General features: G+C 40.0%; 2 protein-coding genes across 3 annotated transcripts in view; one reads left to right on the top strand and one right to left on the bottom strand.

Moving 5' to 3' along the window:
- Ldh (Lactate dehydrogenase) overlaps positions 1–18,113 on the top strand; it is a 29,301-nt gene extending 11,188 nt beyond the window's left edge. For both annotated transcript variants that reach the window (XM_065218024.1, XM_065218023.1), the window contains exons 4-5: positions 17,023–17,612; positions 17,675–18,113. In XM_065218024.1, the coding sequence (XP_065074096.1) occupies positions 17,023–17,612; positions 17,675–17,839 (755 nt within the window). In that variant the 3' untranslated portion in view covers positions 17,840–18,113. The remainder of the gene's footprint in view (positions 1–17,022; positions 17,613–17,674) is intronic.
- TM9SF3 (transmembrane 9 superfamily protein member 3) overlaps positions 1–27,317 on the bottom strand; it is a 236,461-nt gene that overhangs the window by 86,880 nt on the left and 122,264 nt on the right. The gene's annotated exons all lie outside the window — the stretch shown is intronic.

The following is a 27,317-nucleotide window of genomic DNA, read 5'->3' as shown; positions in this document are numbered from 1 at the left end:
AAGTATTTTATGAGCTGAATACACGGATCCAGTGTTTCCAATTTTTTCCTAAGAGATTCAAATTTTTTCCAAAGTTCAGTGCTGTCCGAAGTGATTCTGTACGTACTAAGCTTTTCTGAAATGGTTCAGTAATAGCAAACTGGACTCACTTCGGAAAGTGCTGAATCACTTCATAAATGTTTTCAATCACTTCGTAAAATACTGAATCACTTCGGAATGTATTGCATCACTTTAGAAATGTTCGAAATCACTTCTGAACGTACTGCACCGATTCAGAACAGTTTGGGATCAATTCAATTCGGATACAATTGAGTCACTTAGGAATGCACTTAATCTCTTCAGAAATTTTCGAAATCACTTCAGAAGTACTGAATCACTTCAGAAAAATTCATTATCGCTTTGGATAGTGCTGAAATTTTTTTCAGAAAGTACTGAAAAAAATTCAAATTCAAAAATTCGGAATAGCTTCAGAAAAGTTATGAATCACCTCGGAAAGTACTTAATTATTCCAGAAAGTTCGTAATCACTTCCGCAAGTTCTGAATCACTTTGGAAAAAACTAGGAAAGTTTGAAATAATTTCAGAAAGTACTGACTCCTCAACTAAATAACTTCAAAAAAGTTCGGAATCGTTTTAGATAGTATTGAATCACTTCAGAAAATTTTGGATTCACTTTGGAAAGTGATTGATTCTAGTCATCATTTCCGCAAGAACGGAATCACTTTGAGAATAATTGAATCACTTCGGAAAACACTGATTCACTTCAAGAATGTTCGGAATCACTTAGGAAGTGCTGAATCGCTTCAGAAAGTACATAATCACTTCGAAAAGTTGTAAATACTAGCCACCTCAGTTAGGAGCAATCTTGAGACTCCCTGACTACAATGGCCTCAGGGTCGGCACGCTTACCGAACTAGGTTTCCACGTGGCAAGGAATGAATGCACTTGGTACAGTAAAAACTCCTACAGCACTTCACTTTTCAAAACTACCACTTTTATTGTCGGATCCTACTGACACTTTTATTCCTCCCTAGCGTATGTACTACTCCCACTTTCTTATTTTCTATCTGACCTGTTTATGTTGCCTTCTTCGAGGCCCCTCGCAGTTCCACCACCACGTTTCCTCGACGACTGCTTCACTCGGCTCCACGTTCCACCTTCTTCCTTTTCTTCTTTGGCGGCGTCGGATACCTCCTTCGTGCGCTACTGGTTTCTCTCGACACTTCTGCTGCTGGCTGGTCCACCGAGTATGTTGACGGACTCGGCTTCGGCGGTTCGTGCCGGAATTATCGTTATTTGGCTGGGTGTCCTGCTGTCCGCTTCTTCCACTCACTCTTCTTCACTATCTTCAAGTATTTTATGTCTACACAGTAATGTTTCTAGGCTTTATCTTGTTTGATTATTTAATCAGAGACTTTATCGACCTTTAACTCGATGGTTCTTTGGCGATTAACCTGATCGGTGTATGTAGCCTAGAAAGACGCTCTTTGGGTAACTGTCCTTTGACTATTGGTCAGTGACCCAAGCCATTCGTATTCCATCGCCAGTCATCGTGTCCGTTATACCGTTTATAATGGCCTTTTTGTCACCACCTCTCATGGCCGCCTAACATGCTGTTTTACTCTTTTTTACTTTTATCTGGTGGTGGGTTATGTAGGCTTTGGTGGGTGGATGGCTGCGTATTACGGTAGGCTGCTCTACTCTGGCCTACCAGGGAGATTTACTGACGGAGAAAAACTGCTCACATATACGAAAACTACCTGCCATGCAAGCTTGCAAATGCTCATTATAGCTAAAATGCTATTTTTCGAATTTATGAAGGTATGAAATATTTTAATGGTAATTCTTATTGACAAGATGCAAGAAGAGAAAGTAAAGTATTTGTATGATACATAAAACTTGTTAATTAAGCTTTTAGAGGGTCACGATAACGATTAGCTGTAACGATGAGCAACGTGATGAGCGAGCAATCAGAGATCATAAAATCGCTAGTTGTGACCTTCTGAAAGCGAAATTGATAAATTGTGTATGTCATACACACATTTTACCACCCATTCTTGCTTCTTACAAATAAAAATTATCATTATAGTATCTCATAGTTTCATAATTCCAAAAATTAGCTTTTTAGCTGTAATGAGCAATTGCAAGCCTGCTGCCATGATTTTTCAACATATTAACGAGTACTCTACATGATATTCTAAAAATTACTCGACACTGAGACGCGAACACTCACAAAGTACTGAATCATTTTAGAAAGTACTCCTAAATCACTCCTAAAAGTACTGAATCACTTCGGAAAGAACTGAATTATTTTTGAAAGTTTGATGAAAGTTTGAAATCCCTTCTGAAATTACTTAATCACTTTACAAAGGCTCTAAAATTCTTCGGATAGTTTTGAAACACTTTAGAAAATACTGAATCCTTTTCCAGAAATGTTGGAATCGTTTCCGTAAAAACTGAATAATTTCGGAAGAACTGAATCACTTCACAAAACTTCGGAAAGTACTGTATCAATGCTCTCAAGTTTTCAATCACTTTCTCAAGAACTAAATCATTCTGTAATAACTAAATTACCTCAGAAAAGTTTGGAATCCCTTAAAAGAAATCACTTATGAAAAATCGGAATCACTTTGAGGAGCACAGAATCATTAAAAGAGAAGTTCGAAATCTCATCGAACACCTAATAAAATCTCGAAATCAGTTTTCTGAAGTGATTCAATACTTTCTGAAGTGATTTCGAACTACTCATAGGTTATTCAGAGATCTCTGAAATGATTCAGTACTTTATTAAGTGTTTCCGAAATTGCATGAAGCGATTAAGTCCGTTTCGAAGTGATTTTGAACGTCCCTGAAGTGATCCAGTATTTTCCGAAGTGATTCCAAACTGTAATGAAGCAATTCAGTACTTTTCGAAATGATTCAGAACTATTCTCAAGTGATTCAATAGTTCCCGAAGTTATTTCAAACTATTTTGATATGATTCTAAACTTTTCTAAAGTGACTAAATACTTTCCGAAGTGATTCCGAAGTCAGCACTTTCTGAAGTAATTCCAAACACTTTGACGCATGTTCTTTGAGTGATGCTAATTTTTTAAAGATGAATCAATATTCAAATGAGTGTGTATTCGAGTCCATACCTATGACGGATAGTGTATTAGTGATAACACATACTGTTTATATGACATATAATCTTTATGTGTGTTGTTCCGTGATATCTAGTTATATGTGACTAAATGAATATTATGCTTAATATTTTACAGAAATTTTCAATTCGATATGTGTGGATTTCTACTAGTGTAGTTGCATTGAGCTTGATTTCATATGACTATCAGAAAAAAAGGCCGGCGCCGGTGGTGTAGTGGTAACCGTAACTGCTTTCTCACTCCAATGGGTCTGGGTTCAATCCCAGCCGAGGTCGGTGGGATTTTTCTGAGGCTTAAAATCACTAGTCACGTCTTCCTTAGGAAGGGAAGTAAAGCCGTTGGTCCCGGCCCATGTGTGTTGAATGGGTGCGATATCCTACGCAAGTGCGGAAGCTGCCTAGATTGCGGAACAGAGACCGACGTTGAATAAAGGGATGAAGATCAGAAAAAAAGGAAATTAAAACCACGTAAAAAAGGGGTCAGGAATACAGGCATTTTAAAAATTCTCTCCCACACCTCACCGTGAAAGAATTTTGAAAGCATCAACATGTCAAAATGTCTATCTCTTGCCACTAAGTAGCGCCAACATTTGTCCGCCAATATGGTTTTGCATAACCACAGCGCTTAATATGCCTGAAAAATATTCGACCAAATTTTGTTCAGTATACAAAAATATCAAATAACCAAAAGTTTCGAGCTCAAGGACCAGCTTCGAATCTCCTGGAATTCAAAATAAAATCGTTATCAAAGATCTTGGGAAACTTGCCTAGATTCTGACATCATTTTTCGAGAAGAAAATTCTTCGAGATAAGAATAAAAACCAAATTAAGTTTTCAAAACTTTACAAAATCCTGAATGATGAAAACATAAATTTCAAACCTTGTTTGACAACTTTGGGAAAGTAATTTCTGTCCCTAACTAAGTATTTTTTAGCACTTCAACAGTAGTAAACTGAGACCTTTACCGAATTTGCTTTTGATTTAGTTCTGGATCGGATATCAAGATTGGGTCTGCCTGTTATCTGTTAAGCGCTGGCCGGTTTGATCGTTTGTCTTTTTAAACCTAACTCAGGTCGAGGCTCGCACTGACAAAAAGTACGGTTTCGCACTGGGTTGGAACTGATTCCAACCCGAATGAAAAACATATTCGCTATATGTATATTCTTATATGCGTATATACAAATATTGTGAGGCAAATACAATCATAGTATAGTGAACTCTCCCTAACTCGATATTCTCCCTAACTAGATAGAAATCCAGGCTGTTTGACCAGTTTTCTCAAAGAAATTTTCAAAATTTACCTCCGTAGCTCACACAGCAAAAAATAAATTTTAATATTATATCCAAGAGGATGCGCTTCAATCATGTCGAAAATCTCATGTAATTTTTATGGCCACAAAAATATACAAATGCAGTAAAAGTAGCGCAATATCAGTTCATGCACTGTATTAATGATAATTTTGTCCTGGGGGAGAGGTAGCTCATCGATTCTTCCGGTTCGCCTCCTAGCATCGTGCTATAAGGTACCAGGCGATAACCAGGGTAGTTGATCGATAGCTCGATGACGTCATTTCGTTGGTGTCTGCAATGGGAAATTCTCATAGCAGGCGTTGACGATGGGACGTTGTCGAGTTATTGAATAGCAACTATCGTGGTAACTCACCGATTACCTGTCGATCTGCCAAATTTGGAAAGACGTCTGCATTGAATTGTCTCATATAATAATATTCCGCCCACTATATCACAAGAAATTGCGAGTAGCTGAGTGGAATGGAGATAAGTTAAGCATTGGGTACAGCACCAAGTCTCCCCTGGGTGGTGCCAAAAGATGAGCGCAATAGAATCATCAAGTTGCCATAAGGCACGGAATGAGACTATTGCATGGCAGGGTAGTCAAAGTCTTCCATTCGTTAGTCATTTCAGGTGGATTAGAACAGGTTTAAGTTTAGGGTGGGCGTTGGCTATATTTGTATTTTTCAGATGTAATCCTGGATAGGACCCTGTAATTGAACGTCGCGTGAAAGTGGAACTTAATGAAGGCCTAAGTACTTTTTCGTAGTTTTTAGTTTTCGGATTTGAAAGATCGTCGGTTACAGTGGCCTGCTTACTGAGCAGAAAAACGCGGTCCCAGGTCCTTACATATCAAAGAGATTTATGGTAAAATCGCTTGTGTATCGTGTATTTTGCGAAACTCGTTGTTGTCGTTGGTTCCGGGTTTGAATGGATACACAAATTTGAGCAACGGTATTATGTGATATGAGGGGCTCGGTGGCCTTAGAGCAACCGTTTTTGCTTACTGAGCAGAACATCATGAGTCTAATCTCAGGCCCATCCACATTCAAGATTCGTCAATCGTTTTATTTCTTAATATGACTACATGGTAATAACAGCAACTCGGTGATTAAAAAGGTGCTCGTCTGCCTAGTGGCAAACGTTTTTGCTTACTGATCAGAAGACCGTGGGTTTAGTCCCAAGCTCCTTCGCGTTACATGATCGTTAGGACATCAATTCAGCTTATCGATTACCACAACCAACCCTGCTGCAAACCCAACCCTCTTATCCAACATCCCAGTGATTCCTCGTGGAAGTGCAGAGGTGTTCTCGGCTTCCATCAAAGCGAGTGTCATGTCAATACAATCCTTCCCATTCCTTTCTTGACCTGTGTTCGGGCGCGGCCGGCGCTGGTATTGCCTAATTTAAGATCACCAGTTTTTACACATTGAGGATGATTGCTAGTCCCAAGCATCGTCTATTGGTTCTCTGTGTAATTACAGCTGATATGGCAGTAACAGAGTAGCAACCGTGTGCGGTCAATCAAGCTCAAGCTCAAGCAAGCTGTATTAATGATAATTTTGACCTTTTTGGCAAGTAATATTTCACCATATTTTCGACACGATTGAAGTACATCCACTTTGATGGGATATTGAAATTATTTGTTTTGTTGTGCAATATACCCTTTAATTTGATGGTCTCTTCAATATCGAGGTTGGGCGAGTCGACTGAATAACTGAAGAGGTGTCCAAATGATGTCCATCCTGACAATATCTACGTTCAAATTTGAACCCTTCGGCACCGGCATGGTACATCACTCGGTTAATGAGAATAACCCAGAGAAAGAGTCACTTCTACTCAGTTGTATGATACATTTCTAAAAACTGCATGTATTCAGCGGTGAGTTCCTGCAGTTTTTAGAATTTTCTCCATAACTCTAAGTAGAAGTGATCCCTTTCTGGGTTATTCTCAATTACTGTGCATGCCTTTTCTGGCAAAGATATTGAGCTACTAATTTCCAGATTGTTCAAAATAAATCATCATGAAGAATGTGATTTAACCAGGGTGACGAGATCTACAGAATTTTGAAATAGGACTCAAAAACCTCTGGAAGAATATTTATTAACTCTGAATTTCAATTTAGTACACGACGATGGTTCGTAAGATATTAAGAAAGCATTGGGTTTTGTAAATCACCAAATAGTATACAAAATATAAAAAATAGTTTTAGAAACTGCGACGCATGCGTGTGAAGTATTCCCTAATATCAATCAATACCTATGAATCTGGGTACTGTGAACTCGATCCAATTTATTTTGTAAGCTTGAAAATTTTCTCAAGTAGCAAATTGTTTTGCTCTTTTTCAGTTGAATCCCGCCAAAAACTCGGAGCCAGGAGCGCTCGAGCCCTCATGACTCTCATAAAGTTTGTTTTCATTCTTCTTTCGCCAAAGTATGTTTTAATGGAATTGTAATCCAGCTGAGTAATCAAAGCTGTGCTGGTTTTTAAGCTTTCTGAGCCTTTCGGTTTCTGCCTTTGAGCATATAATCAATAATAAGTTATGACAAAGTACGGTTCATATCTATGAGATGACAATAATTAACGAAAGATAAGAGAAGTAGGTACAGTGAATGTTTGGCTCCCGTTTGACAGTTCATATTGGCTTCCAGTTGAGAAGCATATTGAGTGAGTCTGCAGTAGACTGGCCCACATTTATATGGGAGAAATTTTTTATCATTTTTGACGTAGGCTACGTCTTACGGGAAGGTACTGGGGGTAAATCGAAAATCTAAAATTGCAACCGTCACGAAAAGGTGTAATTTTTTGAACGCTGTAAGCTTTGTCATTTATAGATTAAAGTTAAATCCGAATACACCAATCGATAGGAAATACCTTTCGTAAGCTGTTGCAATAAAAAAAATTCAATTTTTCATAAAAAACTGTTTTAAAAATGGACAAATAAAAAATGATAATTTTATCACTGTTTTCATGAAATAAACGTTCTCCCCAAACCCAGTCCTCATAATCAAATACAAATTGGTTGCACATCGTACTGATTGAATCATAAAAGTTATAAAACAGCGCTGATAATGTGCCTCAACTCATTTTCGCTTGGGACGGCGGGTAAACAGGTAGCCGCAGCACCAACAGCAGTAGCAGCAGCAACAGCAGAAGCAGTAGGAAGGCGGTTCCTGTCAAGCGCGCATAGTTCGAGTTTTGCACCTCGAACTTTGCGAGTCGTTCCCGTTGAGATCATTGGCTGCTGGTAGCGGCGTCGCCTCGATGGCGCAAGCGCTCCTTGCCTGAATGATAACTACAAATCTCGATTACTTTTCGGAAGGACATATCAGCTTTTGTAAACAACGCATTTTATCGTCGATTTGGCATAACTAATAGCTCGCCCCACATATTAACACCGCTAACAGGTTGGGAATTTTTTTTTTTTTGCATAATTCTTCAAATAGGAGGGACTTGCAATGCTTATCTCTTAGCATAAATAGAGGTACCGTCGAGTTTTTTCAGTGCTAGGTTCTGAAATTTTCGGAAACTGCACACAATCTGTTTTCCGTTAATTTTTCACATAGGACACTGCAGTGCAAAACATGTCTGGTACCTCTATATATCCATTTAGATTAATATTCGAAGTCCCTCCTTTTTTACACATTCTGCACACAAAATAGCTCACCCCTCACAGAATTTCCCGCAAATTTTTATGAATGGGGCAGGGCCAAGGTTGCAAAGACTCATTTCAGCTAAAACAATGTTTTTTTCTAAATTATGAAATAATTAGATGCCATGATCAAAGCTCTCTTTTATGGTTATTTTTATTAGGGTTGTAACTTACAAGAAGAGGTTACAAAGTATGCGTTTGAAACATAAAACTTGTAAATTTTGCTTTCTATGAGTCGCAATCAGCGATTTGTTGATCGCTGAGTGAGTGAGTGAGTGAGTGAGTGAGTTTGTGAAAAATCGCTGATTGTGACTCTCATGAAGTGAAATAAACAGGTTTAATATGCCAAACACATTCTTTGCAACCTCTTCTTGTAGGTAGGTTGCAAAGAATGTGTTTGGCATATTAAACCTGTTTATTTCACTTCATGAGAGTCACAATCAGCGATTTTTCACAAACTCACTCACTCACTCACTCACTCACTCAGCGATCAACAAATCGCTGATTGCGACTCATAGAAAGCAAAATTTACAAGTTTTATGTTTCAAACGCATACTTTGTAACCTCTTCTTGTAAGTTACAACCCTAATAAAAATAACCATAAAAGAGAGCTTAACGACGTGTTCGGGGTATCATCCAAACCAGTTTACCCGTCCGGGATACAGTTCGTTTATGGTATTTGTTTATTAGGGAAGTAAAACATGCCATCATACCATCTTTTGGTTTTATTATTCCGACAAACATTATTTTAGCTGAAATGAGTTTTTGCAACCTTGGGCAGGGCAGAAAGTATCTTTTGCGGAGAATATGTAAAAAAGGGACTTCAAATTTTAAAGTAAATGCGTATGTAGAGGTACCAGACATGTTTTGTAGTGTCAGGTACTCTATTTTGTAATCTGTGAAAGGGAAATGACAAATCGAGTGTCATCAAAATACATGTCATGTTGAGAGATTGAGGTCGTGAGAGCAAAATCTCTCTATCAAATTTGAATTTATTGGCTCTCTGGGGACTGGTATGGTAACACAGGTAAAACTGTATGGGGAAAATCATTTTTTTTAGTTGTAGCTTGTTTAACAATTTGCTTGTTTAATTTCTTTAGGTTGTCATTCACTTTGTTTGACCTGAATATGCACCGAAAGCGAATTATTCCCACTTCTCTCAATTTCTATATGAGGATTTTTATCACTTCCTACCAGCGGAACAGCGCCATCTCTGTGGAAAGTGGTCGAACGAAATGATTAATTCAAGTTGAACATTGCATTAGGCCAATGTTGCAAAACGACCTCTGCAGGGACAAAAGCATTGGTCGTACCGGCTAAAGCATGAATGACTACCACAACAAAATATACGATAACATAGTGCAAGCTTTATTTCCCTCCCATGTTACACCTAACTCCTGAGCTCCTGTTCTTCAGAATCGCCTAGCTAGTTCTTTTTTCTTCTTCTTCAATGCTTCATCTCTTCACTGGTGTACTCACTGCTACCGGAACATCCGCACATCCTCTCGTTCACAGCTCATCACCGTCGATCTTCGGACTGTGCCGACGTGGAGGCACCGTGCATGCTCCACCGCGACCGGCTTCGAGGGCCTGATGACGGTTGGCGTCCACCTCAAAGCGATCGGGTTCAGATCGTCACCCGCTCACTGGCGATGTAGGTCCGCTTTCAGTTCGCACACCTTGCACGACAACGTTTCGGCACGTACGGTCCAAGCCGAGTTCCTTTGACGGTGCAGTGCCGACCAGGGGGCGACTCAATTTCGGACCGAGCTCACTCAGCGTTGCCGCTGTACCCTGAGCTGGTCAAACTATTATGTCGCTGATTCTTTCGTCGATTCGAGCTGGAAAACAAAAAGCCTTCGCATTGAAGGCTTTTATCTTTTGTCTTCCGAGGCTGGCCGTATCCAGCCGCCGTGGCCCACTCGATCGACTGTATGTAGGAGCAGATGCGCTTTTAGTATCGAATCACGACTTTTCTTCTCCGTCCGACTTGTGGCCGCAGTGAATATCGAGTCCCGAATCCCGCAGTGGTTCACGTGTCCCAAAGTGCCTCACGTGTCTGATGTGCACGATGAATCCCGCAGACTGATGTACAAGATGGCGTCCGAGGTCACAGCGTGAGCGCTCGTCGTTTCTCGGCGGTTCTGGTCGATGCCGATGTTGTTGCCACCAGCTGCCTATTTCCCCAAGGCAATCGTGTCGGAATCGAACGTCGCTTCAACCTGCCGACAATGAACTGTCGCTGATACTGCGCGCACCCGTCAAAAGAATCCACTCGCGACGACGGCAAATATGGGCAGTGACTGCAAATGACTTTTCGTGCCGTACTCGGCGCTCACAGTCTCCACAAACTGTCTCGATGGCCTCTTCGAAATGCCGCAGTTGCTTTTGGAGCTATTGCGATCGAATCGCGAAAGTTTTCGCGATTTTCACTACCGCGTCGGCGATGGCCGCCCGAATCAGACCACGCTTTTGCACTTTCTCGTTCTTCCAAGTGCATCGTCGATGTCATCCAATGAAAACTGCACTAACAAACACAGAGTAGCGTACGTATCGTTCAGATTTACCGGTGGTTCAATAATAGCTAACCGGTCCCGATAGTGAATCAGCCGCGATCGCATTTGCCTAACAACCGGAAGGTCTCCTCGCTTCATCGCCGCGTCCAATTCCGGTAATATTTCTCTGACCCGACATTGACATTGACCGATATTCTCCTCTACTTCCATCACATGAGAGGAGCTTTCATGAAGGATCACCTTTATATCCTCTTCCTGCATTAGAGCGCGTAAGCGAACGGCTCTAGCTCTACGAGGAATCGCACTGAGATTTGTTACGTGGCGCAAGGCCAGTTCGTAACCAATTTCCTCTTCCGTCAGGCAAGCAGGATCCATGATCCTACTAGGTCTTATAATTAACCAACTAAACAAGAACTTAATAAAATGGTAGGTTCCACAAAGTGTTACGTATTCAACGAAATTTGCCACAAACTACAAAACAAATTTCTAAAATCAGAATCCAAAATGGTTCGTTTTTGTTGGGCGCCAATGTTGCGGACCAATTAGGTCCTGAAAAGATTCTCTTCGTCGACTTTCTCCTTGAATCCACTCGGCCGAGGTATTTTCAGCACACATATCGATAAAAAAAAAGTTTTTATCTAACATTTAATACGACAAACACAACAAGAAACGATTCTGTGCCCAAGTTATTAAGGCTGTGTTCCATTTGGTCAATTTTTACTTAAATTTGACAGATGTAAAATTTTCAAATAAACCTGCTATTCCAGCAGACTTATTTCTGACAGACAAGGAATCAATTTGACAGACGCTTTCTCGAAAATCGGCCGATGTACAACAGATTAATAATTGATATCATCTCGATAAAATATGAAATGTTGCATAATATTGATGTAAAATTATGCACTCCGTTTTTGTGTGTACATTTATTTTTAGCGTTTTGAAGTTGAATCGCTGAGGATCAATCTCATTACCATAGAAAAATTTCGAGAGTACAGATATCAGCTCTCACAAAACTTATAACAAAGAAACTGGAACTTCACGTTTGTTGCAGTCCTGTGCACAAGGAGTTTCAATTTCATGAGTGATGTCACAACCGTCCAAGATTTATGTCCTAGAAATCTTGAAGTGATAGGGAATATCAGCCATCATCAGGTCATTGTTGGACGCTTCAATGAATCACTTGAAGAAAGCCTTACTCATATCTGATTGTAATTTAGGAACCAAATGAAATAGTACATATTCGCATTTTTATGAGGCCCTGAAATTAACCAAGTTTAACTACGTAGGAAATCCAAAATATGTACATAGGACCGAAATCATAGGTTACTTCTACTGTATTTTAAATCAATACCTAGAAAAAAATGTACGAAAATTTCACTACACAGTTTAACGTAGTCTACGTTAACCCTGCGGTCGTGTCTTGTACACAACCCCACCAACTTTTTCAACGGGCCAACCCCTAGATTTCTGCCATTAGGTGAGAAAACCAATCTCTGAAAATTTCAGCTCATTCGGATGTAACACGAGCTGGTGCTTTTGATTTGAAATTTATATGGGGATATTGGTCAACATGTATGGAGAAATAACATAACTACACTCTCTCGTGCATAGCACTGGTTCAGCAAACTCGATTAAGCTCAGAATTTCAGCTCACATAGTTTAAAATATACGGAACAACTTTGCTTAAGACAGCATCACGATTCAAGTTAGTATTATGGAGATATTGATAAATTATGTGAATTCTGCTCGTATATTGCAACAAAATACAGGCAGCTAAAGGGTGATACGGTCAAAATTTGGTCAAGGGAAAACGCGTGTAAATCGGTGAAATCGTTTATTTAAAAAATCAAATTAAATTTCTTTTTCAAGTTCAATTAGTATAAAATTCAGGAAAAATATTCAGTTAGGCTTCCGCTTTTCCAAATCCGAATTGCCGGGCCTTACGCTTGACCCCTGCCATCAGATTTTGTACAGCCACCTTGTCCACCTGCTTCGCCGCAGAAAGCCAGTTTGCCTTGAACTGCTGCTCGCCCTTAGCAGTTTTTTTGGTCTTCTTTAGGTTCCGCTTGACAATAGCCCAGTATTTCTCAATTGGGCGGAGATCTGGCGTGTTGGGAGGGTTCTTGTCCTTGGGAACCACCTGCACGTTGTTGGCGGCGTACCACTCCTTGGCCTTTTTACCGTAATGACAAGATGCCAAATCCGGCCAAAACAGTACGGAACAACCGTGTTTCTTCAGGAAAGGCAGCAGACGTTTATTCAAACACTCTTTCACGTAAATTTCTTGGTTGACAGTCCCGGAAGCTATGAAAATGCTGCTTTTCAAGCCACAGGTACAGATGGCTTGCCAAACCAGATATTTCTTTGCGAACTTTGACAGTTTCATGTGCTTGAAAACATCTGCTACCTTTCCCCTTCCTTTTGCCGTATAAAACTCCTGTCCCGGAAGCTGCTTGTAGTCGGCTTTGACGTAGGTTTCGTCGTCCATTACCACGCAGTCAAACCATAGAGGTAACTCTAGACCACTGGGTCCTGAAGAAAATCATTATTATTTTTGGCTCACTCAGTACCAGAACAACGGTCCCAAGCAGTCCCAAGCTATTTCACTCACCCCTCCATGTTCTGCATGAATCCACACACCCCTGATGTTATCTGTCAAACTTTCATAGCGAATCAAAACAAACATAGTGTAGTAATAGAATTTCAACTAGAATAGGGTACGTTAATCGTTTGCTTGGGACCAATAGGCTACTAAAGTGGTGAGCCAATTTAAAATCGTTAGTTTCGTATTGATTGTTGGTCAAACTTCGTCAGCATCGTCGTGTACAGCCTCCGGGATCGCGCTTTGGCCGTCGTATTTTGTTTATCATCGCGATTTGGAGTCACTACCTTCTTGTAAGTCGATAGTCCGGCTCGTTTTTTGGCTCGATGCACGGTTGTAGACGATACACCCAGCTTATTTGCGGCATCTCGGAGAGAGAGGTTAGGGTTTCGCTTGAAACTACCGGCAACTCTCTTTGTCGTCTCAGCGGCTTCCGGTTTTCGATTTTCCCCCGATCCAGACTTCCTGGCTGTCGACAAACGTTCCCCAAATACTTTAATTACATTTGTAACGGTTGATTTGGCAACTTTTAGCGATTTTGCCAACTTTGCGTGCGAGTAGCTCGGATTTTCGCGATGCGCGAGCAAAATTTTGATACGCTGCTCTTCTTGCTTGGACGGCATTTTGACAACTGAAGAGTGAATTCCAAAATCAAAATAGGAGCAACATTCTACACACACACACCTTCAAAATGAGGGGTGTTCAGGTTTTTTAAATGCAAAATTGAAAGAAATACGTCAAGTTGATATTGACCAAATTTTGACCGTATCACCCTTTACATAAGCTATCAACTAGATTATCACTAAAAATAAAAGTTCATATTTTTCACAGGACAACATCCAGGCTCGTGTCTTTTGGTGCGATAACCATTCTCAGAATGTTTCAGCTCTTTTTGACGTTACACGGCCTATCGCTTTTAGTTTAACGTTCATATAGGAGATTTGGTTGAAATTTTCATATAAAAAATGCTCAAATACATTCAAAAGAGAATATCTTAATAAAACTAACTGGATTCATGATGTAATCTTCAGCAAAATTGTTACACATTAATTGAATTACAAAATTTGATAATCTGAATCAAATTGAGAATAAGGAAACTTTTTTTTATGATCGATAGAGTGTAGGAGTGCAATTTTTTCATGTATTGTATCCAAATTCCCCAAACAAAATTCAAACTAAAAGCACCAGCTCATCTTTGAACTAAATGAGCTGAAACTTTCGGATGATGGTTTTCTCCCCGAAAGGCACCTATCTAGGGGTTGGCCCGTGGAAAATTTGAACTTTTATTTTTGTGGGCCAGTCTAGTCTGCAGTACCCAGCTATGAAAGTACATTTAAAAAGATGTATCAATTAGATAGGCAACGCTCTCACTGAGACACTACATGTATGTCGTCACACTGAACATCAAATTGGACCGAACAGAGTGGAATAACAGAACAAAATATAAAGTTATGAAACTGAATTGGTTTGTAATCTACACCTGCTGATCAAAAATAGAAACAAGCATACAACCACAATTTTGTGATATTAATACTTCTAGCGTTCAGAATCATAAGCTCCTTACTGATGATCGATTCACTTCATCGATTTTCTCTTCGCATTACTATAGTTCAGTGCACCAATTATCCGAACGTAGCACAATACAGTATAGTGAAACCTAACAAAAACAACATCAAACGCACCGGGAAATGATAAGCCAGCTGAGTTATGACAAAAGAGAAAATCGATAAAGAGAATCGATCATCACAGTTAGGCCCTCATGATTCTGAACGCTAGACTCGATTTTCGAGAAGCAAGCTGAGTGTAGAGTCGGTGTATAATGAGTCACGCCAAGAGAAAAACAGTTGAACTCGCATCACGGTTTTCGGAAGATTCCCATTCTTTTCACTTGGCAACAGAGGACTTCTACAACAACTTCAAATTACTTCTAGCGAGAGAAAAAATATTGCGGCTGTAGTAAATCATTATATCAGTGATTTTGTCAAATTATCTTAACAAAAAATAGTAGAAATTCTTATTACTAATCATTACCGAGCGTATCCCATGACAATTTAACGCTCACTGCGTGTTTATGCTCATTTCTTCGATTATATTTTATATTTTATTGCAATACCTTTCGTGGACCTTTCATAGCATCGTAATGTTTATTTATTTTGTACGATAGGTAGCCGGTTTGACAGTTCAATAGGTAGACTTGGCTTCACTCTTGGCGTGACTCATTATACACCGACTCTAGCTGAGTGATGTAATTTATGGATGAGCACTTATCAATAGTGCCGTTCGTTGCCTCGGAGTCCTTAATTGAATTAACTTTCAAGGCCACATCCAATCAGATTGGATGTACCACAGATGATTCTGAAAACACTTGAATATGCGGCATGACAATCATATTTATAGTCACCGTGCGTAACCGCGTCCAACCAACAGCACAACCAACTATGCAATCGTACATTGACCTTCAATTCAGTTAAACCGGAGAAGCGAGCACAGCCAACCGCCAAAAATAGGTCACCAGTCGTGACCCGTCCCGAAAAACGCCGGACAATGTGTCAATGTTCTAACCGAATGGTGGTTTCGGTTTTGTTTTCATTAGGCTAGAATAAGTATACAGCGCAATACAGGCTTGCTACGCACTTTAGGCGAATGAAATTTCTATAAAGAATTATAAATTTTATAATACATTCTGAAAAATGTACAGGAATTGTTTTCATTGTTACTAGATCAAATTACTGATCGCGGTGAATTTATATCTTGCATAGGCAAACAAAATTCTGAATGTTTTGCATGTTCATTGCGATTGCAATTTTCTACAATTTTTTGCAATATCGTAATTCAGTTAATAAAAGTTTTTTTTTCATAAAATCATTTTGATGACACTAAATTGTTGATACATAAACAATATATAATTGCAGATTCAGATTCAGCGACTCAAATTCAAGTAAAATAAGTGATTTCATCGGACACAGCACCAGAATAAATGCTAATTATGATCAGATTTGGTGAAGCAGTAAAAATATTTATCACTTTAACAAAATTGTAACTGGTTCTTAGGGAAATCGTTTAAAAGAGATGTATTGAACTGCTCAATAAAACACTGAACACATTATTTCAACAACACTATCATTAAACAAATTGTTGAGAAACGAAAATTGAACCGTGTAGTGATCAACTTCACTTTCATGATCAACTTCACCCCGTTTTACGGTACCGTAAAACAGTATATAACACTCTCCAACGACATACAATGATAAGCTAAATAACATTCACGCGATCAATCCGAAACAGCGCAACGGGCTGATTGCAAGTTAATGGCACATTAGACAAATTACGATAAGCAGAATCGAACATTCGTGATGCGAGCGTAATTCTAGAGTATTTCGCGAAAAAAATAACACCAACATTGACCACACTAATCTGCCGACACATTTTTCTTTAAAATAGTAATCATGTTCATTCATTTCATGGAAATCAATGAGTTATATTGCTTTGCATCAACGCAGGCTCCGTGTGTGTAGTGTGGCATAATCCATCAATGCTTGTCACGCGACACACTGTTGCACTACAAAGGCTGTGTCGCGCCATCTGTTTGTCATAATGTGAAATAGTAGCCTACGGTGTGTAACAAAAGTGTGGTTGCGGCATTATTACATTCGAATCAAAGATATTTAAGCATGTTAAAAATCGTTTGAAAATATGAAAATTTAGTTTGAAGGTTACATATACAACATAAGAAGTTTGTTGTCAAATTATTACATTTATTAGATGTTGACCATCATCTTCGTAACTCACTCACCCGTGTCGTCTTCTTCTGCTCCCTTCAGATTTCGCCGTTTCGGCCGGATCCCGACTGATCGTCATCACCGCCGGCGTCCGCCAGAAGGAAGGCGAAAGCCGTCTGAACCTAGTCCAGCGCAACTGTGACATTCTGAAGGGAATAATTCCCAAGCTGGTCGAGCATAGCCCCGACTGTATCCTGCTAGTCGTCTCCAACCCGGTCGACATCCTAACCTATGTGGCATGGAAGATCTCCGGACTTCCCAAGAACCGTGTTATCGGCTCCGGTACCAATCTCGATTCGTCCCGCTTCCGCTTCCTGATGTCCCAGCGGTTGGGAGTTGCCCCAACCTCGTGCCACGGTTGGATCGTCGGTGAGCACGGTGACAGCTCTGTGCCAGTGTGGTCCGGTGTCAACGTAGCTGGCGTCCGCCTGTCGGAACTCAACCCAGCCATCGGCACTGTCGACGATGAAGAGAAGTGGAGTGATCTGCACTACGAAGTCGTTAACAGCGCTTACGAAGTCATCAGACTGAAGGGATACACTTCCTGGGCCATCGGCCTTAGCGTGGCATCACTCGCTTCGGCTCTGCTCAGAAATACTTACAACGTGCATGCCGTTTCCACTTTGGTTAACGTAAGTTATCCTTGAACCCGAAATCCATAGTTCACCTTAAATAATGATGTTCTTTTCAACAGGGCGAACAAGGAATCAACGACGAGGTTTACTTGTCTCTGCCATGCGTCCTAGGCAGAAATGGTGTATCGCACGTCATTAAGCAGATCCTGACTGAAGCCGAAATGAAAAAACTTCAGGAATCGGCTCGCATCATGGCTGAAGTTCAGGCCGGAATTAAGTTTTAAATCAAACATAGCATTTAACTATTTATAACAATTCTAGTAAAATTAGGAAACAATGTGAAGCAAGAAAAACCAACAAGCAGCCATTGACTAGCTCACTCTTTAGCTTGATAAGCATGCACGCCTAAGTCTTTGATGTTCTCTGCCCGCTCTCATTTAAAATAAAGAGGAATGCAACCACTTATGTAAACTATGATAGAAAGTATTACAAAACATAAATCGGAAAACGTTACAAATGAGAATAAATCTTTCGTTTATTTTATGACATAAAAGTTAATCTCTGTTGTGTAAGAAGAGAAATGAAAATTTAAGAGAAAACATAACACACCCTACCTCGAAGAGCATTTACTCCCGATTTGGTACCGATGAATTGGACAAAATGTTACTAAATCAATAAAACAAAAAGATGCTTGCATCTAGATTAGTTAAAACCGATCGCATATTCAAGTATTACTTCGCGGGAGCTAGTGTTCGATAAGATCTTTTAAAATGATTATTAAATGATTAACTTCTAAACTTTGAAATCTGGATAATTGTAGAAGTCATTTTATCCTCACGACTTCGGATATTATGATATTTAAAATAGTGTAGAAAGGTGCAGATAGATTGTCAGATCTCTGATATAGGCAACAAAAACCGTTTAACTTACACACTCACAGAAAAAAAAACTTATTGATGTGCAGCATGATTGGGAAAATAAACTAAATCAAAAAACAGAATTTCTTTTAGATTGTTTTGTTTATTGTTCAACGCTTAAACGTCAAAAAGCCCTCGCTCCTTATACCCTTCCAGCTATAGCTTCTTTCAATATACTGGGTGTGCCAGTTCGGCATGTTCGCCAAAGATGATCCTAAGCACACTTCGTTTGAAAAGTCGTGTGTGCGGAAAGTTCTTGCAGGTCCTTCTCGAGCATTGTCCACGACTCGTGCCCGTAGAGAACTGCAGGTCTTCAGCGTCTTTTACATGGTATTCTTAATATGGAGTAAAGTTTACCAGATCGCAGGGTCTTGTAGAGTCCGTAGTAAGCACAACTTCCGTCAATAATATGTATCCGAATGTGTCTGCTGCAGTTGCTATCCGACGTCACCGAGGTACACAAATTCATCCACTTCTGCCAATGCGAGCTCTATCACGCTCGGCTAAAGGGTGTCCCACATCAAATTGCATCACAGAAGAAACGCTGTAGAAATTTACCTAGTTGACCGATCCTTTCAAACTTTGAGCTTGAGCTTGAGCTTGATTGACCGCCCACGGTTGCTACTCTGTTACTGCCATATCAGCTGTAATTACACAGAGAACCAATAGACGATGCTTGGGACTAGCAATCATCCTCAATGTGTAAAAACTGGTGATCTTAAATTAGGCAATACCAGCGCCGGCCGCGCCCGAACACAGGTCAAGAAAGGAATGGGAAGGATTGTGTTGACATGACACTCGCTTTGATTGAAGCCGAGAACACCTCTGCACTTCCACGAGGAATCACTGGGATGTTGGATAAGAGGGTTGGGTTTGCAGCAGGGTTGGTTGTGGTAATCGATAAGCTGAATTGATGTCCTAACGATCATATAACGCGAAGGAGCTTGGGACTAAACCCACGGTCTTCTGCTCAGTAAGCAAAAACGTTTGCCACTAGGCAGACGAGCACCTTTTTAATCACCGAGTGGCTGTTTACCATGTAGTCATATTAACAAATAAAACGATTGACGAATCTTGAATGTGGATGGGCCTGAGATTAGACTCATGATTTTCTGCTCAGTAAGCAAAAACGGTTGCTCTAAGGCCACCGAGCCGCTCATATCACATAATACCGTTGCTCAAATTTGTGTATCCATTCAAACCCGGAACCAACGACAACAACGAGTTTCGCAAAATACACGATACACAAGCGATTTTACCATAAATCTCTTTGATATGTAAGGACCTGGGACCGCGTTTTTCTGCTCAGTAAGCAGGCCACTGTAACCGACGATCTTTCAAATCCGAAAACTAAAAACTACGAAAAAGTACTTAGGCCTTCATTAAGTTCCACTTTCACGCGACGTTCAATGACAGGGTCCTATCCAGGATTACATCTGAAAAATCCAAATCTGGCCAATGCCCACCTAATCCACCTGAAATGACTAACGAATGGAAGACTTTGACTACCCAGCCATGCAATAGTCTCATTCCGTGCCTTATGGCAACTTGATGATTCTATTGCGCTCATCTTTTGGCACCACCCAGGGGAGACTTGGTCCTGTACCCAATGCTTAACTTATCTCCATTCCACTCAGCTACTCGCAATTTCTTGTGATATAGTGGGCGGAATATTATTATATGAGACAATTCAATGCAGACGTCTTTCCAAATTTGGCAGATCGACAGGTAATCGGTGAGTTACCACGATAGTTGCTATTCAACAACTCGACAACGTCCCATCGTCAACGCCTGCTATGAGAATTTCCCATTGCAGACGCCAACGAAATGACGTCATCGAGCTATCGATCAACTACCCTGGTTATCGCCTGGTACCTTATAGCAAGATGCTAGGAGGCGAACCGGAAGAATCGATGAGCTACCTCTCCCCCTTGACCGATCCTTTCAAACTTTCAGACAATAAAGTATAACCCATTAGTAAGCTTTTGGCATATTTATTTCATTCATCTAACCGTACGCTCGCACCTTACGCTTAACTCCACTCATTAGGTTCTGTACAACATCTGGCTGCAGCTTCTTCTGTACGGAAACCCACTTTTTCTTCCTGTCTTCCTCAGATTTGACCTCCTTGGGAAGCTTCCGTAGTGTCTGCTTCATAATAGCCCAGTATTTTTCGATGGGCCTTAGTTAGTGCGTTGGGGGGTTCATGTCCTTTCGTACCACTCCAGGACAACATTTGAATAGTGACACGACGCTAAACCCGCCAGAAAATCGTAAAGCCCTCGTGTTGCTTCAACAGAGCAAGCAGATGCTTCTGTAGACACTCCTTGAGGTAGATCTCTCCGTTTACAGTCCCGGTAGTCACAAACAGCGCACTCCGTTTGCCACATGAGCAGATTCCTTACTTCCTCCGGAACATCAAACTTGTGCTGGGCGGTGAAGAACAGTAGCCCCGGAAGCTGCCGGAAGTCCGACTTGACGTAAGTCTCATCAAGACAATGAGGCTTCGTCAGCATCTGGGTGTACAGTTTCCGGGCCCCCGTGACTTTCCCACCGTGTTTTGCCGTTCGTCACGATTTGGAGCCTTCTGTTTTTTGTACGTATGCAGTCCCTCCCGGTCCTTGGCTCTCTGAACGAAACATTTGAACTTTTTGGCCACATCCCTGAACGAAGCATTGGGATTCCGCTTAAACGCTTTCACGACACGCTTGTGATCCTGATCACTAATAGAACATCCATTCTGACCGCATTTCCCCTTCCGTTCGATGCTCAGAGTTTCGTAGTAATATTTAATCACACGACTCACTGTTGACTGCACGAGTTGTTTTCCGATGTCCCGATGAGAGAGTTGATGATTTTCCAAGTGCTTGTGCAAAATCAATTCGCGACGTTGCTTTTAAAGTGACGCAATTTTTCCCATGTTTCGAAAACCTGACAGCGATAAAAATACAGTGTTAACAATACACTATAAATTACTTCTACCCAAATTTTCAAGAGAAAATAGCAAATGGATAATTTTCTACAGCGTTTTTTTTTTGTGATGCAATTTGATGTGGGGCACCCTTTACTCCAGTCAACAGTTACTTAGTCTTCGACGTATTGTATGTATGTATGTAAATAATATCACTCATTGTTGTAGGGCACAGCCATCAGACAGTAAACTGTCCACCTCGTATGACCTCATCATCAAGTACGATACCTGTTTGTATTCAACTTACCATACGAAGGGCCAAAAACGGAGGGAGGACCCGTAAGCAGAGACACTTACGCATGATCCACGGGAGCAAGAAAAATCTCCTTCCAATGATAAAAATGTTCTAACCCGATATAGAACAAATCATCATACGAGGGGATGCCCCAATGAGTGGGGAGATGAGCCCACCTTCAATTCACGAAATGTTAACAACAGGGAGTTGGCAATTCCACTCTCCCCATAGAAATCGCTTCAATCAGGATGGATGGATCCATCCCTACCCAATGAATTAATAAGTTTATATGAATATAAGACTACCTATAATTTTCTGCTCAGTAATCAAAAACGACCCATTCAGGGTAATCGAGCATCTCAAAACCTCAACACTCAACGACAAAATATGATTAAGTTTCTGCTACACGGAGATGAAAAATTACCCAAAATTAAGTACTTTTCCCTCAATTCCGGGGTTCAGCCCAATAACCCAATTTTGAGTAAATCGCATATAGTAGTTTCCATTTAACACCAGCAAAAAAAAATTACCTACTCTTATGTATATTCTACCCAAAATTAAGTTTAATTCACGTAAATTTGAGAATATGCAATTTACTCAAAAGTAACTTATTGGGCTGAACTATATCGTTGGGTCGAATCTCTCGTTCCTTTTTTGACAACAATAACGAGTGCAAGTGAGAGGCTGAAGTCAATACTAAGTAAAAAGAACTCAAATTTTGGGTAGTATTTTTTCTCCGTGTATGTAATGAACAACAGAGATGCGCGATAATTCATATAATTTATACGGTTGATGGTTAATTTTAAATATAAGAATGGTACTGCCAACGGTGACTACCGTGACGACAACAACGAACTTGGAACTTACCATTTGTCTAGCATATAATACCTTCGCTTGGCACCTCCACTGGATCTTCATGTCCACCATCTGTCACTGTCTGCAAACATATCTAATAGCAATTACGTCTGTTGTGACTTCCATTATCGAAAACAAATGTTCTTGCATTGTCATAGTCATCTGGTGGTAGCTACCCGAGCAAAGTCGGTTAACAAAATGAAAGCAAATCGATATTAAAGTGTGCAGTTCCTATCATAATGAAAACTCATTTTGATTTCAAATGTTGCGACATAAGTGTGATATCATATTGTGCTTTCATTATGCAGTCAAGACGTTTTAAATGAAAGCAACTTAACTTGAAGTTCTGCTGTTTACGTCTTGTTTAAAATTTAATTGAAATTCATCTGTCGTTGAACTAATGATTATCGTTTATCTGATTTGTTTAACACATTTTAGGTCATTCGTGACTTGCCCGCGGTGAGATTGGAGCCTAAGTCTTTCAGCTTGAGAAACATGAATGGTAACCATTTACTCTAGGCCCGTATTCAGTTAAACATTATGAATGCAAAATCAGTAATCAAATTGATTTCATTGAAAGCAGGATTAGTTTTCCGTTTGCTTCAACAGTGTAAAATTTTGCTCTCATTTTTGCTGTGTTAACCGTTAAGTCAACCAAAATGAGATCAACTGGAGTATTCAAAATAAGTTACATCATAACAGCAAATTTTGATTTCAATTTGATGTTCAGCTTTGCTCGGGTAGTCCACCGAGCACTCGGAATGAGCAGTCCGTACATCATTGAATCAATGTAAAGATTGAGCAGGACGGAATCCACCTTTAAGCTGTATTCAGTCATGAGTGATATCTCACTCGCGCGGGGATGAGATTTTGCGAAGGTACGAGAGGGAGAAAAGTACTAGTTGTCTCTCTCATGCCAACGTAAATTTTGCTCCGCTCCGCTAATGCACGCTCAGGTGTGAGTAGGCAAAGTTGTATTACGCGCGAATCTTGGCTTACGCGGTAGCTGTTCAATGCGTAAGTGAAGTAATGAGTCCTTTTTTTTTAAAGTTCCACTATAGAGTAATTTGCCAGTTGTTGCACAGCTAAGCACGCACTCTATGTTATTTAGCGAATTTACAAGGTAGAAACGTTTCCTAAGTAGAAATTCATCAAGGAATATTCAATTGCGATTGATAAAAAACATTCCAGAGCGTTAAAAGTCGATACAAAATTTCTTAAAATAAATCTTTTGAATGTGTCTTAGAGCCCAATTGCTACACGCACCATTTGCATTGACATTCTATTATTGCACACTTTGCATCTTATTATCACCCAAAAATATGGCTAAATGCATCTTAGGTTGCCATTTTTCAGCAAAAATAATCCTTTAGTCGTTCGGATAAGTGATTGAACGTAACTTTCAGGTATATTGTACTCACGGTATTAGTTATTTTATTTATTTTATTGAACCGGTCAACCATGGAAGGAAAATATACCCAGCAGCTGTTTTATATATAAGCCAGCGCCGGTGGTGTAGTGGTAAGCGTGACTGCTTTCTAACACCCCAATTGGTCTGGGTTCAACCCCAGCCGAGGTCGGTTGGATTTTTTCTGAGGCATAAAAATCTCTGGTCACGTCTTCCTTCGGAAGGGAAGTAAAGCCGCTGGTCCCGGCCCATGTGTGTTGTGAATGGGTGCGATATCCTACGCAGGTGTGGAAGCTACCTTCCTGCACATTCGGTTGCCGTCAATGGATGGCAATCGATGTCCGTCGGTGATTGGCACTAGATTGCGGAACAGAGACCGACGTTAAATAAAGGAAAAAAAGCTGTTTTATATGCACCGTTTTATACCTTTAGGCGTTATCCCCATAGACAATAATCCAGGACCATGCGTCTAATCAGGATGCAATAATAAATGTTTTTCCTTTACATTTGACATGGGTGATGGATGTATTGCAATAGATAGTTGGATATAAGAATAATGATCATTTTCCTGTTAGGATTACGTAAGTTAACTGAATTTAAGCTAGTAGAGTTAACTACCCCATTTCCGGCCTATTAGGTACAACCCGCACTTAGTCTTTCTTAATCTAGCGCAGTTTAGCATAAAACGGATTGTTATTATTACTGATGGCTTCCAAATTTATTTACCTTTCCGTATGTACCTAACACTGCTTCTTGACGCCAAACTCCTACTACGGATTCTAAACTCGGCCTAATGCATTGAAACGCCATTGAAACGCCAATGAATTCACTTCGGCCTATCGGATGAAGATAAATATTGATTCGTTAGGAGCGCTTCTTTTGTTTTTGGGAATAATTGGTGCAAACCTTCATATCACGCGTTCTAATTGAGTTCGTTCCGTAGCTTATTAACTAAAGTATCGTACCAAACGCATAATTGACTTGTTAACTCTGAAATCAAGGATTTATTTGAAGTTTTCTGCTCGATAGGCCCAAAATGGGCGATTAGGCCGAAGTAGTTCTCTACCCTAATAGCTTATTTTGCAACTGAAGATTATTAGCAGAAGAATTAAGATTTTACCTGAAATCATACGTGCAATGCCAACAATATATAAAACAAGGTTAATCACACTAATTCTAATTTTGAATATGAAACGAACATTTTTACCATTCAGAAATTGATTAATGTTCAAGAAGTCGTCGTGATAGGTAAACGTTATAGCCATGGATAAATTATGCATAGTAAGCAATGTGAAGTGTGCAACAATTGGGTGGTATGCAACAATTGGCAACTTACAATTGGCAAGTGGTGGATTGAATGGTTTAGACTTGTGATACCAGTAAGCTGATGATTTATTTGTGTATTTATTAAGCATCCCAAAATTTACTTAAGGATTGCAACAATTTGTGTCTGAAATTATTAATTTTTGTGTTGTTTGTTCATAAATCTCAACATTCGAATTTCATAAAAATTAAGGCTGGTAAGTTACTATAGTAGCTGGAGCTTAAGTTAAAATGATATGTAATATAAGGCCTGTACTCGAAAAAAATGCACCAGACAAAAGTGTTCGACAAAAATTTATTTTAAGTCGGATTTTCTTGAAACTTTCAGGGAATGAACTAATGCATATGGATTATGTTTCGGCATAATTACTTTATTCAATTTCCTTTCCATCGCTGAAAGCCCGCACCTTTCCCTTAAGACCCCTCATTACATTTTGTGCAATGGTGGAGCCGACCTTTTTAGTCACTTGCATCCATTCTTTCTTCAACTCCAGCTTGTTCTTAAACACCTTGGACGATTTTCGAACTTTGGCCTTCATTATGGCCCAAAATCTTTCCACCGGACGAATCTCTGGTGAATTTGGGAGGTTGGCGGTTTTTGGTACAAAACCAAAGTTATTGTCTCTGTACCAATCCAACGTCGATCGCGCGTAATGGCATGATGCCAGGTCCGGACAAAATAATGTCTCGCCTCCGTGGGACCGCAGGAAGAGCAACAAACGCTTCTGGAGGCACTCGGTGCGGTAAATTTCGCTGTTGATGGTACCCATTGTGATGTACGGTTTACTCAGTTTACCGCATTGGCATATGGCCTGCCAGAGCAAGTATTTTTTGGCGAATTTGTCCACTTTCTTCTTCCTTATGTCTTCCGGAACATCAAACCGTGATTTGGCAACGTAGAACTCCAGCCCTGGTATCTGCTTTGCGTCTGCCTTGATGTAGGATTCATCAATCATAACCACATACATCGGTTTCGTTAACCACTCTCGATACAGCTTCCTTGCGCGGGATTTGGCTGCCGTGTTTTGTTGATCACGCCCGTTCGGTGCCTTCCGGAGCCCAGCTCGTTTCATGGTTTACTGAATGAACCAGGCGGAACACTTTACCTTCAGAGCCGCGTCGCGAATCGAAAGGTTCGGATTACGCTTGAAATAATCCAACACCTTCCGGGCCTTCACAGGATCAGCTCTTCGATTTTCTTCCACTTCCAGCCCGCCGCTCGGTCGTCTGGGACTCCTTAAGCAATTTTACCACCCGAGACACAGTTGTATGGGTGATTCGCAGTTGTCTTCCGATCCATCTCATGGTCGCAGTCGGATTTTCCATGACGGCGCGCAAAATTCTCCGGCGATTTTCTTCTTGTTTCGATGACATCGCAATAACCACTGAACCGATTGTTATGAAATTTTGCACATGTAAACAATTCACTCCAAACTAGTTATACCCAGATTTTCATCAATTTTTACCCACGGATAAAAAAGTTACACACGGATAAAAATGGTGTATTTTTTTTTTTGAGTACCAGCCTTAGATTGAATTTTAAACAAATAAGGAGTTCAAAAAAGGATCGAAATGGAATAAGAATCGAAAAAGGTACAAAATATGCAATTAATATTTAGCATTGAAAAGTGCTGTTTAAAATTGTTGTATCAGTAACAAGTCTTTCGGCAAAAAGGCACATAAATCCGTACGAATAGATAGTACAATGCGGAATGATGGAAAATTGATTGGTTGATTGATTTTCAAAAACTAACTTTTTAATTTTTGAAAACAAAGACAAGACATTCTCTTTTTAAATTTTTTTTTCTTGAGAATTGAATTAGGATATGCCTGAAAAATGTCATTTTTTAGCTCTTATCGTTCAATTCAAATTCACCGCAAAAATCATATTGTCTAAACTTTAAGGACTTTTTAAAACACTTGTTTTTCGAATAATGCAAATTGATATCTATTAAAGGTCACGCGAAATTTACGATTTTGTTTATAAAGTACGCCCTTTTCAAATGTTAATTACTCTGGGCCAAATACACACCAACTTTCAAGCCAGCACGAC

Source organism: Ochlerotatus camptorhynchus, unplaced genomic scaffold (genome assembly GCF_037179485.1).
Source record: "Ochlerotatus camptorhynchus isolate MF236.1 unplaced genomic scaffold, CSIRO-AGI_Acam_v1.1 ptg000082l, whole genome shotgun sequence".
NCBI lineage: Eukaryota > Metazoa > Arthropoda > Insecta > Diptera > Culicidae > Ochlerotatus > Ochlerotatus camptorhynchus.
This window is presented reverse-complemented; position numbering and strand designations above follow the sequence as displayed.